General features: G+C 36.6%; 1 protein-coding gene across 2 annotated transcripts in view; it reads left to right on the forward strand.

Annotated features, from left to right (window-relative positions):
* CEP295 (centrosomal protein 295) overlaps nucleotides 1–18,033 on the forward strand; it is a 43,793-nt gene that overhangs the window by 11,294 nt on the left and 14,466 nt on the right. The window contains exons 8-17 of one of the 2 annotated variants that reach the window (XM_050892519.1): nucleotides 568–751; nucleotides 2,597–2,788; nucleotides 3,775–3,999; nucleotides 5,255–5,361; nucleotides 6,904–7,116; nucleotides 7,929–8,026; nucleotides 8,154–9,237; nucleotides 10,229–10,400; nucleotides 10,543–10,695; nucleotides 12,322–12,546. In XM_050892519.1, coding sequence (XP_050748476.1) covers nucleotides 568–751; nucleotides 2,597–2,788; nucleotides 3,775–3,999; nucleotides 5,255–5,361; nucleotides 6,904–7,116; nucleotides 7,929–8,026; nucleotides 8,154–9,237; nucleotides 10,229–10,400; nucleotides 10,543–10,695; nucleotides 12,322–12,546 — 2,653 coding nt within the window. The remainder of the gene's footprint in view (nucleotides 1–567; nucleotides 752–2,596; nucleotides 2,789–3,774; nucleotides 4,000–5,254; nucleotides 5,362–6,903; nucleotides 7,117–7,928; nucleotides 8,027–8,153; nucleotides 9,238–10,228; nucleotides 10,401–10,542; nucleotides 10,696–12,321; nucleotides 12,547–18,033) is intronic. The other variant, XM_050892528.1, reaches the window with a different exon arrangement.

The following is an 18,033-nucleotide window of genomic DNA, read 5'->3' on the forward strand; positions in this document are numbered from 1 at the left end:
TTACCTTCACAAGTATTTTTGGAGGCTAGAAATAGCAAAAGCTTCCTGTTTTTTAGTTGAGATATGATTGGCCCTGAATGAGTAACCTAACTAAAATGGGGAACTGTGGAAATATTACTGATGCTCCTTAAGTTAACAGGAAAAAAACCCAACCAAACTTCAAATAAAGCTTTTTTTTTAAAATAGGTTTCATGTATAATTATTGTGTACCAAGAGTATTTAGTTCACATCTTAAAAAGTAGCAATTGCTGAAGTATATACTAACAAAGGTAACTTGCCAAAGGAAGTACTCATTTACCTTATAAAACAGAAGATTTAATTCTGTTGGGGAAAGTTGGCCTACAGGTGTAGCCTGATCCTTTATTTAACATTAGATCTTCTAGGTAGTATTGATGACTCTTGTGTTTAAAGGTCAGATACAGCCTTTTCCCTAGAATAAAATTAACTTTAAACATTAAGGATTAAACAAACTTCGTGATAACCAAATGGAAGTATTTTATCAGTCGTGACATATGGCTGTCTGAATGTGAGCACTAAATGTTTGTTATCCCTTCTTTATACTTGAAGGACAGGGAAAGGCTACTGAAAGAACTTGAGCAAATGCAGAATATGGATCGGATGCGCAGAAGACAGATTGTAGCACAGATGCCACCTCAGCTTTTTGTGCCTGCATACAAACGCATGGAAATAAAAGAAGAATGGCAGAGAGAATTGGAGTTTGCATTTGAAGATATGTACAGTGAAGACAGGAGTAAGTAATTTATTGGAGGTTGCTGAATCTGGTAGCCCAGTAGAGAAGAGGCTGCTGTGGCTGCCCATTCCCAGCTCCAGCTGGTAGCAAGGCTGTGTGTGTATTCACAGTAGGCACACACGTGAACAGGCTTTCAGTACACACACACACAGCTGGCCACACAGGCCAACACAGAAAACACAGCACTCAGATTAAACACAAACAGCACAAATGGCCTCATGCTGTTCACTGCTCTGGCTGGTCAAGGTGAAGGCCTGTTAGTGGGATATATGTCTGTATATACAGTATGGATCCCTCCAGCAGTTGGTCTTAGATGCTCAGCCTGCCCAGGAGTTGTCCCCTGCATCCCAGGTCTCCACCTGTCACACTATGGATCCCCCAGTAACAGGTCTTAGACACCCAGTCTACCCAGTAAGTCGTCCTGGACCCTGTAGCCTTCCAGTTACCTCTCATGTCCACATATGCACTGGTATGCTCAAATATGTGCTATGGCTCACTCAGTAAGTGGCTTTAGACACTCGCTCTATCTAGCAGCTGGCCCTCGATCCTTAGTCTCCCCAGGTGCTGGCTCCTGGGCATGTGAACCCCCCAAGGCCTGCTGCTCCTCTCCTGTTGTTGCTACACAGACCCAGTTGGGTATGTGAACATGTGCATGGACATGCACATGCTATGGATCCCTGTGGTAACTGACCTGAAATACTCAGTCTACCCAGTAGCTGACTGTGGATCCTCTTGTGTCCAGTTGTCTCAGATGCATGCACGTGTGCCAGCAGGTTTCTTTGTTGACTCTGAGACCCCATGGTCTCCCCTATAGCTGGCTTGGATGCTTGGATCTCCTGATCCCTCCACTAGCCAACTCGCAGATCCCCTGGCCTCTCCAGTATCCAGCCCAGTCTTACGTCTGCTTGATACCTAGCTCCTAAGTCTCTTACCGTTCTTGCTGGCTAGTCTGGCTCGCAATTTGCTAGCCACTGCATGCTGATACTCATACCCAGATAATATGCACTCATTGTGGTCTCTGCGTTTGGCAGCACTCTGGACACAGGCGCCCCTGTGACTTTTGGTCCCCACTCCAGTTACTGGCTCTTATATATCCATACACACACATGCATACAAAATAGAGGGTTCCTCACCCAGGAAAACAGCTAGAAATGGAATTCAGTGAGAAGACAGGACGGACTGTCAGGCACAGTGCATGGCCAGACGAGTGTACTGACTGGCCCCTCTTATCCCCTTATTCTTACGTTTTTCGTCACTCTTGTTCCTCCCCAGCCTAACTTAATCCTTTCCTTTCCCTGCCTTTGGTTCCTCCCCAAAGTATCTATAATAAGCATACAATCCAAGATTATCTTGCCATGTATCCCACACCCCTTGTGGCAGTAACCCCCTCAGTCGGTAAGGTGATAGTGGGAGAACTCCTGTTGACTAGTCTTCTGGTATTTCACACCTGGACCATGTGTTCGCTCTCCTGTGACAGCCCTGTGAGCAGCCAGGTCAGGATGCATCTTTTCCCTGATGAAGTTATTGGGATCCTCCTGCATGCAATTGTTCCTGTGTGCTGCTTTTTGTGTAAAGATGAGCCTTTTATCACATAAACTTTTTATTTCTAAAGACATAGCATATTCTAGTGGAAAACCCTGCAGAATTTCTGAATTAATAGATGGCTAATGATCTAAACAATTTTGAATCTTCTATTTTGGAAAAAAATAGTTGGATTAAATCTGTTGTGAAACAACCTATTGATATTTGAACTTCTTAGGGATTTGTGTGATGAGTATAGTCTTGCAATGTTGTTTGCTTTTTATTCCAATTGGTTGTTTTATGTGGTTGTGTTCTTTTAATTAGAAATGAAAGGAGACCTGATTTTGCAGTTTGAGCCACAACCTTTGCCAGCCCCTTCTGATAGATCTCAAGATAATGATCTTGATATCTCTTTGGAGCAAGAATCTGCTTGTGACACTCAGCCAGAATCTGCTTGTGATACTCGACAAGAATCGGGACAGATGATAGAAGAAGAGGTCCCCGATGAATCAGAAAGTAAAGCTTTTAAACTTTACATTTATTTTAAACTTTTTGGTTTTATAGTAGAAGAGAAGAGATTTAGTTCAATATATCAAATAAATTAACTTTAGTATTAACTAAAATGTGTTAAGTACTAAAATTCCTTAATGCCTGTGAAGTATTTCAGTATCAAGTGGCTTATGATGTTTATCATGGATGATAGTACTCTAATGATTATGAACTTAAAAATGAAAATGTGACTTCTTTTTCTAATATACTTCAGTTCATTAGTATACTGAGAATAATTTTTAAGAACTACACTGTTAATAGCCATAATTATTCCTATATAATTAGTGTAAATTATGGGATGATGCTGGTATGTGAACTTAAATATTTTTCATTTTATGTTTAGAAATATTTCGAAGTTAAAGCTTGACTTTCTATGAAAGTCTACGTATTGTATGTCCTTTATGTTCAGGTTTGTGATTGAGTTGCTCCATATTGTGAGTAGGCTGCAACAGTTGCGCGTGTGTGCGTGTGTGTACTCTTCACTTGTGGCATGTACAGGATAATGTGATGTGAACAAGAAGTGTGTTAGTGAACTTTGCTGCTTGGCGAAGCATTTCTGCCACAACCTGTTGCTGGCACAATCCGTTTATTGGTCTGTGATTCATTGTGTTGCCAGTGCTAATACAGAGGAGAGGGCAGGAACATACAAGCAGGCGGGGGGATAGTACTGCTTATTTCTGCAACACTACAGTCTAGTAGTCTGACTGTGTAACACTACAACTAGCTTAGCCCTCCTTTTATAGCATGCAGAGACAAATCACTGCTTTTCTCTTGCAGGTAAGAAAAACTATTGTTAAGCTTTTAAAACTTGGTAATATACCTGAGCTATTTCTCCAACTGTAAACAATTAAAAAAAAAAAAAACCAAAAACCCAAAACAAAAAAGAGGTTTTTGGTTTTATGATGTGGCAATATTCATTACCCAAAACTTTTAACAGTATATATTCTTTATAGATCATGAAGAGGCAAAAACTCACCGACCTCAGTCAAAACTTGCCTTAAAGAAATTGCTGACCAAGATTAGAAGCCAAAAAGAGGAGTGGACATCAAAAAGTGAGAAAGAGATTCAAAGTGAAATTGAGACTATTGAATCAGGCACAATTGCTAGTGAAGAGAGACCATTATGTGATTTAGAACTTAACTGTGAGCAACAGAAAAATACAGTATGTGAAGCCAAAGGTACGTAATACATATTTGTATCAAAACTTGTTGCGTAGGAGCAAAAAGACTTGTAAGGGTGGACTGTAACAGAATTGTTTAATGAATTTTCAGTGGTGGCGTCTTGTCATGTTGCCAGAAAGTACAATTCTGTCTTTGCCCACAGTGCATTGTGGATTTGTTGAAACCACAAATAGGAGAACTTTTTGGTCTTATGTCCAACTTGCCCATTAAGATCTTGTGGAGAAAAGATGTCCAAAATACCTTTGTATCTTTTAAATCTTGCCCAAATTGTTGTCACACTTGGTGTTGCCGTGCTTTAATAGGTGTTTGCCTCCAGGAGTAGAATTCTCAGTGCAAAACTGGGCACTGAAGTGCTGTACCTGTTGAACTAGAAAAGCCAGCTGCTTCAGAGATTCACAGCTAGAAGCGCACAAGACAAGCATGAGTTGATGCGTCTGAAATCATAGGGGGTTGTTTTTTGCTTCTAGGCACCATTCTGAAAAGCCTCTTTGTAAAACTGGAATTTATAGCAATTAGACATTCCATTTTGTTTGGTAGCCAAATCATTTTGGGGTTACTTCCCATTTCTATCCTTTGTGCTCTTTTGATTATACTAGTGGTGGAGTTGGTGAACTTGTATGCTAAGTGGGATTTCTGAAGCATTAAAGTGATCAAGTTGTGGCGTTTGGGTTTTTTTTTTCTTTCATAAGGTGCTTGTTTTTTTTAAATGAGATTAAGTGATTTGGTTCAGTCATGTACATGGATACAGCAGCATAATTCCTTCGGACTGGAGAGTGAAGCATGAGTAAAAAAAATGCCTCTGGGGAAAACATGCTGCTATTCGAAGCTGGTAGTACAGGATGAAGACTTGCTTTTTGTGCAATAGCCAAATGTTAGATCATTTGCCCAGAGAGTGCCAGTTTTAGACCCTCTTTGTTCCAAGAGGTTAATGTGTGGCTTTTTATTCCTCAGGATGATCTTGCTATTAAGGTACCAAGTAATCTGGGTAGAAGCAATCTTCAGTCCCATTGGAGCTGGGCCATTACTGTATATTCAAGAAAGATGATAAAGGGCCATTAAAGGCTTAAATAATACAAAAAACTGATTTTCCAGCTTATGGAGACAGGCAGACTAGTGGGATGGCAATGGTAATCTCTTCAAGAGCAGCTTACGCAATTTGTTTAGAGAGCTTGGGAGACTGTAAAGCAAGACGTAAAGAAGATCCAAGGCTCTTTCTGACTGCAATTACAGTTAAATAACATGTATATTTTAGACTCTGTGAAAATGTTGGAAAATACAGTTGCAGCTGAAAATTCAGTTCTAATCCACCCTCAAGAACAAGCAGCTAAAATTAGAATGGAAGAGGAGAGACAAAAGTGGGTAAGTGTGTGTGTACTTATGCCTATCTCAGTTATGGTGTAAAAAAAGTGATTTACAGAAGACTTTAAAATGCTTCAGGTTATACAGTAGCCATAGACCCTCGTAAAGGTGCTTGTAACACTTAAGTAAACTTTTACTGTAACATTTTTGATACTTAGCCTCTATGTATTAACTCTTTAAAAATGACTGAGCTCTAGCTGGAATTTAGAATAGAGTGGAAAAACCCAGTTTCTTAAAATCTAACAAGTGCTATAGGGGAGGGATGCCACCCTATGATTAAATGAGAACCCCAATTGCAGATTAATACCTTTGCTTTAGGGAGGATGTAGTCAACAATACACAACTCGGTGAAAACTTTACTAACCCTGTGTAATAACATAGGAAGGTCTGTGGGACTGTGTTTAGAGTGACAGGAAAAGCTTACAAACCTTAAGTATCTTGTTTTGGGTTTTTTTTAGATTAACTAGGAAACAAATGCAGAAAGTCTTTTGTGTCTATGGGAATGCTACATTTATTATATTTAGAAAATAATAACTTTGTATATTATTTCATTATATGTATTTTATATATGTTTCATTATATTTTCATTTTTGTTGTATCCTTAGAGACCTACCAGCTATTATGTGGTGGTTTGTCACTTTAAAAAAAAGAAAGTTGGAATTCAGGTCTTAGTGCAGCCTTAAATTATAGAGTTAAAGTTCAGAAATTCAGGAAACAAAAATTTGACAAAATAGTATTGTTTTAGGAAAAAAAAAAGCAGCAGATCCTCTGTGAAAGTGTGGTTACTTTCTTTAACATTTATTTTCTCCCACTTTGCGCCTGCCTAGATGTATATATTGCTGTGTCCACATTAACTGTTCTCAGGTCTAGCTTGTTCTCAGGTTGCTCTTCCTGACATCCCCATTCAGACTGTCTCATTAAAGGTTGTTGTCCACTTCATCTTTGCCAGTATTTTGAAATTTTTCTTTGCTTCCATTCTAAAAGTATATATGATGATGCTATGTGTGGATCTAAGTGATTTGTAGCTGATAGGTACACGGAAAGAGAATAAAAATAAACAAACCACTTCAGAGATTTATGGAGTGCTCTTAAAGTAGTTATACATCAGCTATTTCAGAAGTTTTGTAAGGCTTGAATTAACATTTAAATGTGTTGAACTCTTGATGAAAAGCTCTATAAAATGCAAAGTAGATTTCTGAATTCAATTTAAGAAAAGGACTTCTTTTGCAGTCTCTGGAAATGATAATGTATCTTGAATGGTTAGATTCTGATTTTATCTGTTCTATTAATTTGAGAACAGATAATAGTGCAATAGTAAATGGATTCAGGGACTATTAGAAATATCTAGCAAGTAAAACAAAATTATTCTTGTAAACTTTGGAACTATTTTTAAAGGCCTCTTACAGTTCGGAAATGCCTGTCACAAGCAATAAAATTTCTGCTGTAAGTTGGAACAAAGTTTTGTGTGTGGTGGTGTGTGTGAGGGGTCTTTGATTTCTTTGTCATTCAGTTCTGGAGAGTCACACTCATTTTTCTTAATAGAACATGCAAATAGAGAAACAGAAACAGGAACAGCTGACCTTACTTAAACAAATTGAAGAAGAGAGAGCACGTTTGGAGGCCGATTTTCTGAAGATCCAAATGCAAACCTGTTTGGAGGAGGCTAAGAAAAAAAAAGAGGAGGAAGAGCAAGGCCAGCTGGTACAAAGTCACGGTGTTCCTTCTACAGATCAGCAGAACAAAGTGGAACATGAGGTGAAGAATTGTAGAAAATTGTGTGTAGTTTTTTAATTATCCTTATAAAAATCAAGAGTACCATTTGCCAATTCTAAATTATATCAATCAAGGCAATCAATCAATTTTTGTTTCTTAGGCTATGAACCAGGAGTTTGTAGATATAGACGCTTTCTTTTGTCTAATTTAGAAGCTTGTATTTCACATGATATCACTGGACTTTGAATATTGGATTGTCTTTGCATAGTCCCAGGGACAGCATGTCTGTTTAAAATACCTGTTAGTAAAATCTGATTAGAGTCTTATAATAATGATGCATGTACATGTATCCTTTTTCAAGACAGAAAAAAGGGCAAAAAAAAGACAAAAAACCCCACCTCTGTTTTTGTCTGTCTAAATCTCCAACAGCTACTTAAAGGAGAGGAATTTATTGAGAATGTTGAAGGAAAGTAGTCTTTTTTTAAATCTTGAGTCATTTGCGCAACCTGTACTCTTCTGAGAATCTGATTGCCTTGAAAATGCAGCTCTGTTGGATCATTGCTCCCTGAGTTTGCTACTGGGTACATTTACCTCTTTGAGCTAAGCTGCTGTAAGCATCATTGACTTTGACAGTGTACGCTCGACTTGCCAACAGAGACTGTAGCTGTAGGCCATCTGTTCCAGAAGCTGCTTTAGCTTCATTGCCTCAGGTTGAAATCTCACAGACTTCAAACGGTGGTACAGAGTGGCTTCTGTAAACTTACGAGAAAAACATACAGCTTAAGGTTGTTGTTTTAACAGTTTTCTGTGAGTTATTTGTATATGTGCACTTAAAATTCTTTTATTTTGATTAGACTGGAAATACTACTATATCAGAAACCCGGAGTCCTAGAGAAGACAGCCATTTACAGATGATTCGTAATTATCAACAACGCCTTCTACAGCAAAATAGGTAAATTCCTTTATGAAATGGAAGTCTGAGTTGCCTGTTTCAAAATAATTTGAATTGCTTATGATTATTGAAATTGATGTTTATCTTTGCACCACTCTGGAAAGATTCATGTTTTCATTCTGTTCAGGCTGCACAAACAGACCATTGAAGAAGCTAGAAAGCGTCTACAGGAGTATCAGAATAAATTGAAGCAAAGATACTTGTCTACTTCTGCAACACCTCCGAGCTCTGTGGAAACAAAATCAATTACTTTAAAGCCTGTCTCAGAACCACTTCTACAGAGGCAAGGAGTGCAACCAACACAATACCAGTCATCTGAACAAGTTCATGCACGAGAGTATGCACGGTCACTACCTGTGTTTTCAGGAACATTCCGTATGTTGGAAAAAACATCTTCACAGAAACATGAAGAGCAAATGCATAATGTTTATCCTGGCAGACATGTGCAATTTTTAGAAGCATCGAAATTGAAGCATGGAGAGTTTCGCTTGCTGTGTGCCTGTCCTTCACAGGAACAAGTGGGAATGTTGGAAACCTCCAATAATCATGTCGGAGAACCATCTCCATTCCAGTTACCATCAGGGTTAGTCATGGAAGATGTCACTGCAGTAAGAACACAACCAGAAGCACGCGTACAACACATTAGATTTGCTTTGCCTGCAGAAGATTCCTCTGAGCCTTCAGAAACAGTGCACTTTAAAGAGTCATCTCAGAAGATGTCTGATCATCAAACAGAGACAGAAGCTGGAGAAGAGCCTCCACTTAAGACACCCCTCATGCCAGCAACAAAGGGATCTCATATAGTTCAGGCAGCCTCAGTTGATTCTTTGGCATATTGGCAGGGATCTGCAGAGAGCACCATCAAAACAAGCCTTGAACAACCCCTCAATCTTTCTGAACCTATGACTTTATCTCGTGAAGAATCTAAAGCCCAAGGTGTTGAGGAATTCTTGATATCAAAAATGGGAGATGCACCTTTGTTAAATTATTCTGATATAGTGAATTTAAGGGACAGAGTGTTGGCCTCTTCGGAAAGCATCCAAGCTCAGCAAAAGTATTTGAAAGAATTGCAAGAGCAGCTAGATGCACGAAGAGAAGCTCTTCTTTGTAGACAGAAAATACAAGAACAACTACTTTTACAGAAGCAAGATAAATTGAAGGAACAGATGCAGAGACAGCAAGAGGTGTTGAAAGAATTTCTAAACAAGCAGGTAAGCTTTATAAATGCTTTGCATGGTGAGTCATCTAGTAGGTGATCAAACTTGAGCGAATGCTACCAATTAGCAAAGTATCCCATGGAGTGTTGATAGTTTTAGGTGATTTACCATAATGAAAATTTTAATTAGGACTTGTGATTTGTAATCAGTAGTTCTTTTCTGTAAGCCCCAAGAGCGCTGTTTTGTTCAGTCTAACAGAAATAGTATGAACTTCTGTGCTTGGTCTCTGAATATAATGCCTATTGAAATAGTTACGTTGTCTGAAATATCTGCAGGTATAGTTTTCTTCAGCTCTAGAAATGCAGCTGTGTGTGTAAAACAGCTCTTGTATTAAAAATACTTAAGCAGTACCTCAAAGGATATTGTAAGCATTTTGAATAGATTACTTTTTAAAGTTTGTCTTTCTATGTGTACCTGTTAGGAAATTGGTTTGGTAGCTGCACTCTAGACCTGTAATTTTGCTTGTTTCTGTGTAACAGAAGAAAAAGTGAAGTTTATTTTTGAGTTTCTAAAGAAGCTTCTTTTGGCTTTTTTAAAAAAAAAACAAAAAAAACAAAACAAAACAAAAAACAAACCCAGAAGCCATCTTAGAAAAATAACTGTTGCCTAGAGTCCGTGTCTCTTGCTTTTGCAGTCTCCAAGCAGCTAAGATTCCTGAATTCAGGAGCTGAAAAACTAAAAGCAGAACAATTTTCAGGAATTGTTCCTGTTAAAAATGCTGAGTATTCTGATCTAATCTAAAAAAGGCCTTGAAAATGTAAATAATTATGTTTTAGCACATTAGGTTTGTAGAGCTAAATAAATACCTGTATGTCCAAACGTTTTTGTAAGCTAAGCAAGTCTGTCCAGTATCTTGCATACTTGAACTACTTTCTCAAAGTACTCAATATTGTCCTGCATGGAATACACACACAGGAAAATGCTGGTTTGATAAACGAGTATAAATATACTCTTATATACAGTTACTTCCCTCCCCCCTTCTAAGGTGAGACGTATCTGCACAAATGAAGAAATGACAGAGACACAAAAGCCTGACTGGATTAATAGGACTGACTTTTTCCAAGTCTCAGAAGACTACCAGCAAAAGAATTCTGGCAGGAGTAAATTTCATGGAAGTGAAATGATTTCGCAGTGCATCAGTGCAGCTGAGCAAACTGGTAAGGCTGTATAGTATTTTTCATTACAATTTTTCTCATTTGCAGCTGAGATGGAGTTCTCTTCCATCTCCCCAAGTTAATTTTTTATATATATATATATATATATACTTATTACTGTAACATGCAAAACTTTGTTTTACAGAACGGTCTGAGAAAGTTCAATGTAGAGAACAGAAATGGAGATCTTCCAAACCACCTGTGGCAAAAGTCAAGTTAGGGCTTGATTTGGAACAACATGAACTTAGTGTTATAGCAGAGGTAGACACACCGAAGAGTTGCAACATTTCTTTTGCAGGTAAAATATACATATATTGATATAAAATACATAATAAATGCTGCTGTTCCTAAGAAATACAGATTGGAGGAAATTAATCTTTTCTGAAGAGTCTTTGAGATGATTGATTATGAAATAATAGCTGATACTGTTGCCTTTTTTCAAGGTATAATTTATATACTAGCAAAGTGAGTTATAGTTGAGAAAAGCTTATCCTGTCAGTGTCTGTCTAGAAAAACATAATCAAAACAAAATTTCACCAATAAAAGAAAATTCACTGTAATTCCATGACTTAAGTTCCCTGTTGATTTTTCTGTTGGGCAGGGTCTGTGTTGATAGGCAATTGTACAATAATTGTAAAGAGAACCATCAGAGTTGATGGACAGTGTTTAAAGCTTTAGCTTTTGAGCATACCAAGAAAGTGAGTGTGAAACCTTTTAAATAAGGAGTTAGTATCAAGTTTCTACAGAAACTTTTAGACTATCTTTTTAGGTTTTTTTCCAATTACAAAACACTCTTTGTAAAAATTTCAGAGAGCAACTACACAAAGCAATTACCATTTTCTAAGTATGTTACAGTCTGCATGCAGTGCCTTGTAATTCTCTATAAGGAACACTAGTTAACAGGTACAACAAACAGATGTTTTCTAAATGTAAACATTTAAATTTTTTTTTTAAAGTCTCTTCATAGCTAAAATTTAATGTGTATTTTACAAAAGTTTTGATATTGTACCAATGTTTTTAAAAGGGCTAAGCAGAACAGTCTGAGTAATTATAGGCCTGTCAGGCTGGCATTCATCTTGAGCAAAATAATGAAACAGCTGATATGGCATATCTTTTAATTAAAGAAAAGTAATTAATGCTAGTCAGCATCAGTTTATGCAGAATAATTCTCGTTGGACCAATTTGGTGCCTTGATTAGACAACAAGTTTTGTTGGTGAAGGTTTTGATGGAAGGATATTTATATTCGCAAAAGCACTTGGCTTAGTGTTACACATCTTAATTAAAAAAAAAAAAAGATTAAAAATCAAAATACATACCAAAAAAGTTTTCTGAAATATTATCCAGTGGAATTCTAGAGTAGGAAATACTGATTTGCTGTGTAATCCCATTATGATCCACGGGTGATTTATTCCTGTATTATCTATTATTATCTAGTATTATCTATCAATAATACTATCTGTATTATTGGTCATGGTAGGTAGTAAAAGGTTGAACTTGAGGTTTTTTATTGGATTGGGTGGCCAAAAAGGGCTGTTGTGTGGGGCGGGTTGGGGAGAAAAGAAATCTTTAAGCCAGAGCAGAGAAGTTACATTGCTTCCGGATTTGGAAAAGTTACTGAAAGTTTTGGTGGATTTGCTATGTGGAAAAATTTGTTTGAATTTTTTTGGAAGAAATATTTTAGTTGAGTTAGGAATTATTTTTTGAGAAGTTTGTGACCTGTATAATCTTTTAACCTGTATAATCCATAGACTGTGTAATGCAAAGGTTTTTACTGACCTGATATGGCTAACTTTATTAAACTGGAGCACTGTACGAATTCAGGAGGTTATTTCTGTAGAATAGAATGTGCATCTTAATGTTTTTCATGAAGTGCAAAACACTGCATTTCTATACCTAAACTGATTACAAGTGTTTCAAATTCAGATAAAACAGATTCTGTTGGTGGAGAATCTTCTCCCATTTCGACCATTGGGAAGTTTGCATGTGTGAAACGTTACAGTCATGGTCTTCATGAAGAAGGCAAGTTACCTTCGAGCATAACAAACTATGAGGAACAAATCTCTGATGGAAGTCCAACGCAAAGTAAACAGTCAAGTAGATTATTACAAGAGGTGCTGATGATGACTACTGACAACTCGTACGATTCAGGTGAGGAAATCTTCTTCCTTCGAGTAATTATGTGAATACCATTCAGCACTGCTAATTTTAATGCTCTTTATTTGTAGCATATGACCTGACTTGTTAAAGAACATGCAGTGCTATTTAAATACTGTTTAATTTTAAGTGTAAAAAGGTGTTTCAATAAGCATGTGTCTCAGAATGACTGAGTCTTTGTCTTTTATTTGTGATCCATTACCATTCTAGTAACAAGTCCACACTGCAGTAAACTTCATTGCTAGTCAACAGTTTCTCATCCAAGGCATGTGCTTTGTATCTGTGTCTTGTAGAATTGTCTGTGAAGAAACTTTTTTGTATTACCCAATTGCCCTGCCCTTACCAGCAGAATCCCATGCATGCAGAGGGAGCAAACTGCTGTAGAATCCCACAGGTGTCTCTTCCTCCTGAGGCAGGTACCTTCTGCCCAGACTGTGGGGTGTTGAGGTTTGCACCTCCACCAGGTGGGAACCTGTTTTGAGCAAACCAGTGGTGTGCCTGATTCAGTACGCAGTGATTCCTTGTATTGACACAAAGGAAATTAATGCTTAAAAAGAACTCTGGAGTGTTAACATGCTAATGTAGATGTCCACTGAAAGGTCAGTGTATACAAGAAATTGCTTAAAAATACAGTTGAGACAAAAAGTAGAAGGCTGAGTGTTATCCTTAGGTCAAAGAAAAAACTTTGAAAGAATCAGCTGTTAGTTGTGACAGAAATAAAAATAGTGCAATAATGTAAGTATTACTTTAATTCTGATCTCTTCTGTTCATCTGTGAAGAGCCTTTATTAGAGATCGCACCTTTGAGGATAGACTGTGTCCATATGTGACATAGTCTGATTCCATAAATTAAACCAGGTTGTTTTGGTTATCAAAAAAAAAAGTTGTTTTTTTATAAAGGGGTTTGTGAATGTTCAAAATAATTTTGTTAGAGTTGTTGAAACCTACTAAGCATGTTATGGGTAGCTTGACTGACTTACAAAAGGACAAAGCTGACTAGTCTTAGGTAAACAAAGAAGGCAGGTTACTAAGAAGTTTTTCAAGAGATTGGACTAACAAGTGGATGTCAAGGTTTTTAATTCCTACTGTTTTTTCCCTGCCTATACAAATTTAGCTTGTCTTTCCAGTCTTGGAATAATTTTAACTTAAAGGCTCCAGTACTTTCAGTTGCAATGTACTTGCTTCTCTTCAAATTTCCTGCAGATTGAAATGCAGTTTATTGTCGCTGTAATTGAGAAATGCTATGCCTGACTTGCTGGGAACTGTTAAAGAAAGTTTGCAAAACATTGACTAAAGCAATTTGAAGCTTATTACAAGATGACAACATCTCATGGTCCAGTACAGTTTTCAGTATCCATCTAAAATAAATACATTACTAGAGCTGCAAAGGAGTTTTCAGCAACTTGGCTGCCTTATATGTACATCTTTACGAGCAATACAGCTATGTAGTGTGCACCTCCTGGTTTTGCTAGAAATTTCACCGCTGCCCCAAATCTTAAGATAACTTTTCATTTAGTTTGTGTTGAGACATCTTTTTCAATTCAATCAGGATGTATTAGGGATTGAAATTGTCTTGAATAAGTACATATAAGCTCATTTTCTTTCAACTGCTTCCTTTAATTCTCAGAATATCCTTTTTGAAATATACCTATATTTAAACTTAAATTATCACTAAAGAATTTTGTCGTCTTTAACAATATTTGAAGAGAAGGCTTGTATTTTTCTGAGTAAGTTGTAGAAGCATTGCTAGATCAGCTGTTACCAAATTAATATAAAATATCTTAGTGTAGTGTCTTTTTACATTAGTGAGTATTATACATGAACAGTGCAATGGTTTATGTAAGAGGATTAGGAAACTTTATGTGAACATCTATATTAGAAAAAAAAACCCAAAGCTTTCTGTGATTATGTATTTAAGAGGATTGTCCTCTTGAACAGATGAACAAACAAAACTCAACAGTGGCTTTTTAATTTGAAGGCTGTTGAAGCACTCTGTGGTACTTTTGTTAACTAGTGCAGTGTCTTCAGCAAGAAAATCTACAGTCTGTGTTAAATATGAAGTTTCTGAAGGGGAAATTTAAGGTGCATTTTAAGTTGTTACTTACGATAGTAGCTTTGACTGTTTCTAATTAATTGTTTTTTAAAAATTTTTTGCTACTTCATTCTAACCAGAACATGTTTGCAGTTTTCCCATGTTTTCAAGATGTAATTGTATCTCTAAAGGTGAGAGCAAATGAGTGCGTTGTGCGTGTGATCTTTGACCTTGTTCTTTGAAGTTATGTTCTTGGTGGTTTCTACCTTTGATCAAATAATGTAAAGCTTTACAACTTGTGAGTTGTACTGCTTTCGTGATTACACAACCACTAGATGTGCACAAATCCTATTAATCACTGCTCACATGCTTTTTCAAAATAAAGCATTAAAGAAAAAAAGGTAAAAGTTATACAGGTTCTTAAAAAGATAAACTTGGTAAATCTGCTTGGATACTTTATCAACAAAGATGAGTTTCCTTTGATATGAGACTTGTCCTTGGGTAACAGGCAATTTTTAAAAATTTGTTTCTATAATTAGCTGTATTTCTTTCTTCCAGTTATTACAAGAAGAAAAATAACTTTAACCCTCTCAAATTTAGAGGCAGACATGTCTAAAAAACCAATCCAATTTGGTTAAGATGGGCTAATAGAATGCAAATTGTTAATATGAAATTGCAGAGTAACCCTACAGATGAGACAGGCAGTTTGATGGCATAAACCTAATTTCCTTAGGAAGTCAGCCTGAAAATAGTGACTAGATTTGATACATACATCTCTTTCACAGTTCTCCTTCATTACATATCAACAGGCTTGTCTCTCTTTATTCATCTTCATCTTTAATGGTCCCCTTGAGCAGTGTTCCAGATGTGATTATATTCATGTATTGCTACCCTATACAGAGATGTTATTTCAAGCATGATTATTTTTTGTGTGATCCAAGCTAACCTAAGATTTCAATTTATTTTTGGTAATCCCAAATATTTGTCCATAATTCATTACTGCGACGGATAGTCTTGTCCATCACCAGTTTAGCAAACTAGCGTGGAGTACAACTTTTTTTTGTTTGTCTACATGGTTGGATTTGGACTAATCCCTGTTTTTATATTGTCTTCACTGAGTGGTTTGTTCAGTCTTTTTGTCTTTCAAATTGCACCCTAAAATAATTGCTACTGTTTTACTGCAATTTCTGTTGGGAGAAAAAAAAAAAATGCATTCTGGATATTACAGGCTCAATTTTAAAATACAAATTCTTTGTCACAGTGTGGTGGCCAGGAGGTTAAAACATGAAAGCACCATGTTGATGTCAGGAAGCTGTGAGGAACAAGAACCTTGCGCTTTTATTTTGGAGGGAGGAAGGAAGAATGAAAAACCCTCCTTTATGAGTCACCAAATACAGTTTTTTAAGGATATTAATGTAATAAAGTCATGAGATATGGGCATGTTGTATTTTTAATTAAATATTTTGTTTTATAACATGAAATCACTACTGTTCATCCCTCGTATTATTGTCACAAGAACAATGCGGGTTATTACAGTATAGTAATGAAACATTTGTAGCATAGCTCCCCATAGAATTTATATACAAGAAAGTATTAAATGCTTCAATCTCATCTTATATGTATCCTAAATTACTACCTGTCACGCTGATATCCTTTAGAAAATAAAATCATTTCTTTCAGAAAAATATCTAATCTTGATGTAAAGGTATCAGGAAATGGAGAATTCTTTGGTAGCTTGTTCCAGCATTTAATTTTTTATCAGATTATAAAATCAGTGGCCTATTTCCAGTTTCTGAATGTCTGACAACCATTTCTAGCCACTGCTTCTTGTTATGACTTTCTTTGAGTTTAGAAATCTTTTGTACTGTGCCTTTTTTCTCCCATGGAGATATTTAAATACCAGGAGATGATATGATTGCAGTTTTCATGCTGATTCAAGGAATTTTCTTCAAGGCCTTGCTCATTTTCAGGATCCTCCATCTCCTATATTCTGCTCCAAAGAAGAGGAGCAGACTTCTGCAGTGTATGTAGACTCGGTCACACTACTGCCACATCTAACCAAGGAGCTTCTTGGCAGCTTGTTCTACTCAAACCTTAAAAGTTATCTTTCCTGTGAACCTGAAGACCTTTGTCATGTACTTGTAGAAAAGGGATCAGAAACTAGTGTTTTGTGCTCTTTAGATTTATGATTTTATCTATATTGGAACAGTGTTAACAGACATAGCTTTGCAGAAGGTTGAGCTAATTTTTACCGTTGCAGTGCTACTGCGTTTCTTTACCATTCTTCCACTCTTCACATTATTTGCAAATTCTAGTGCCAACAGCTCTGTTTGGTTATCGATCAAAATGTCATAAATGATCAGGGTCAAGCCTGCTAGAAGTTTCTAGGGAATTTGTGAGTTTGGGGGGAAAAGAAGCCATTTGAGAATTTTTTTTTTACCCTTTATTTTGAGATCGATCAGTTAGGATTTAATGTAGTAACATAGTAAATGAATTAAGAATAGGTTAACTTCTCTTTTAATCCAAATGAATATATTTTAGATGTATTTCCTTTCATGTCTTGTACTTTCTCCTAGAAGACTACTGGATGATAGTGGCTATAGGAAACCTTAGATTTTTTTTTTTTCCCCCCACCTTCCTGAAATGAGTTTCAAAATGTTTCATATTTATTGAGATACATAAGTATTATATCATATAGCTACTTCACTGGCGTTGCCTCACAGAGGAAACCTCTCCCTCCGTTTTTTTGTATAGTAGGAAAAATGGAACAACTAGACTCCACCTTTGGGTAAGAAATTGAGTTTCAGCTTTATACAAGGTACAAACTAGTGTTAGGATTCACAAAAAGTTACAAGATCTGCCCAAGTAAAGAGTGTTACAAATGCTGGGGATTTGAAATTTCTGTCGCTAGCAGCCCTTGTAGAATTGGGAGAAAACATACCTACTTCATTTCTACTGTTTTAATTTCAGTTTGATATTTAGCACTTCTTTCTTGAAAATTATTATTGGAAATAAGAATGCTTATTTTAGAGTTGTTTGTTGGCAATTAATTTACAATCTCAGAATTGTCAAACTTTGAAGGTGCCTGTCAGCACTGAATACAGAAATTGTATTTTTCTGGTGGTGCTATGGGGCTTCTTTTGCACCGATACTGATCTCACTTATTTTTATGTGTAAGAGCATTATGGCAAAGGTGATTCAGTTCCGTGGTGGTAGTCATGCTGTAGTTAAGTAATTCAGTGTTTCTGATTTCTCTGATCTACTTAGAATGTCTGCTTTTCTTTGTAATCATTGTAATGGTAGAGGGCGAAAGATTCCCCCCACCCCAATTAAATGATTGTAGTAACACTGGCAAAGCCAGGTTTCATTCTGCAAAGCCAAAGCATGAATTTCTAGCTCTTCCTGCGTGCTCTGAAGAAAGCAGTCATGCTAGTTAGAAATTTTAGGAAG

Source organism: Gymnogyps californianus, chromosome 1 (assembly GCF_018139145.2).
Source record: "Gymnogyps californianus isolate 813 chromosome 1, ASM1813914v2, whole genome shotgun sequence".
Classification (NCBI taxonomy): domain Eukaryota; kingdom Metazoa; phylum Chordata; class Aves; order Accipitriformes; family Cathartidae; genus Gymnogyps; species Gymnogyps californianus.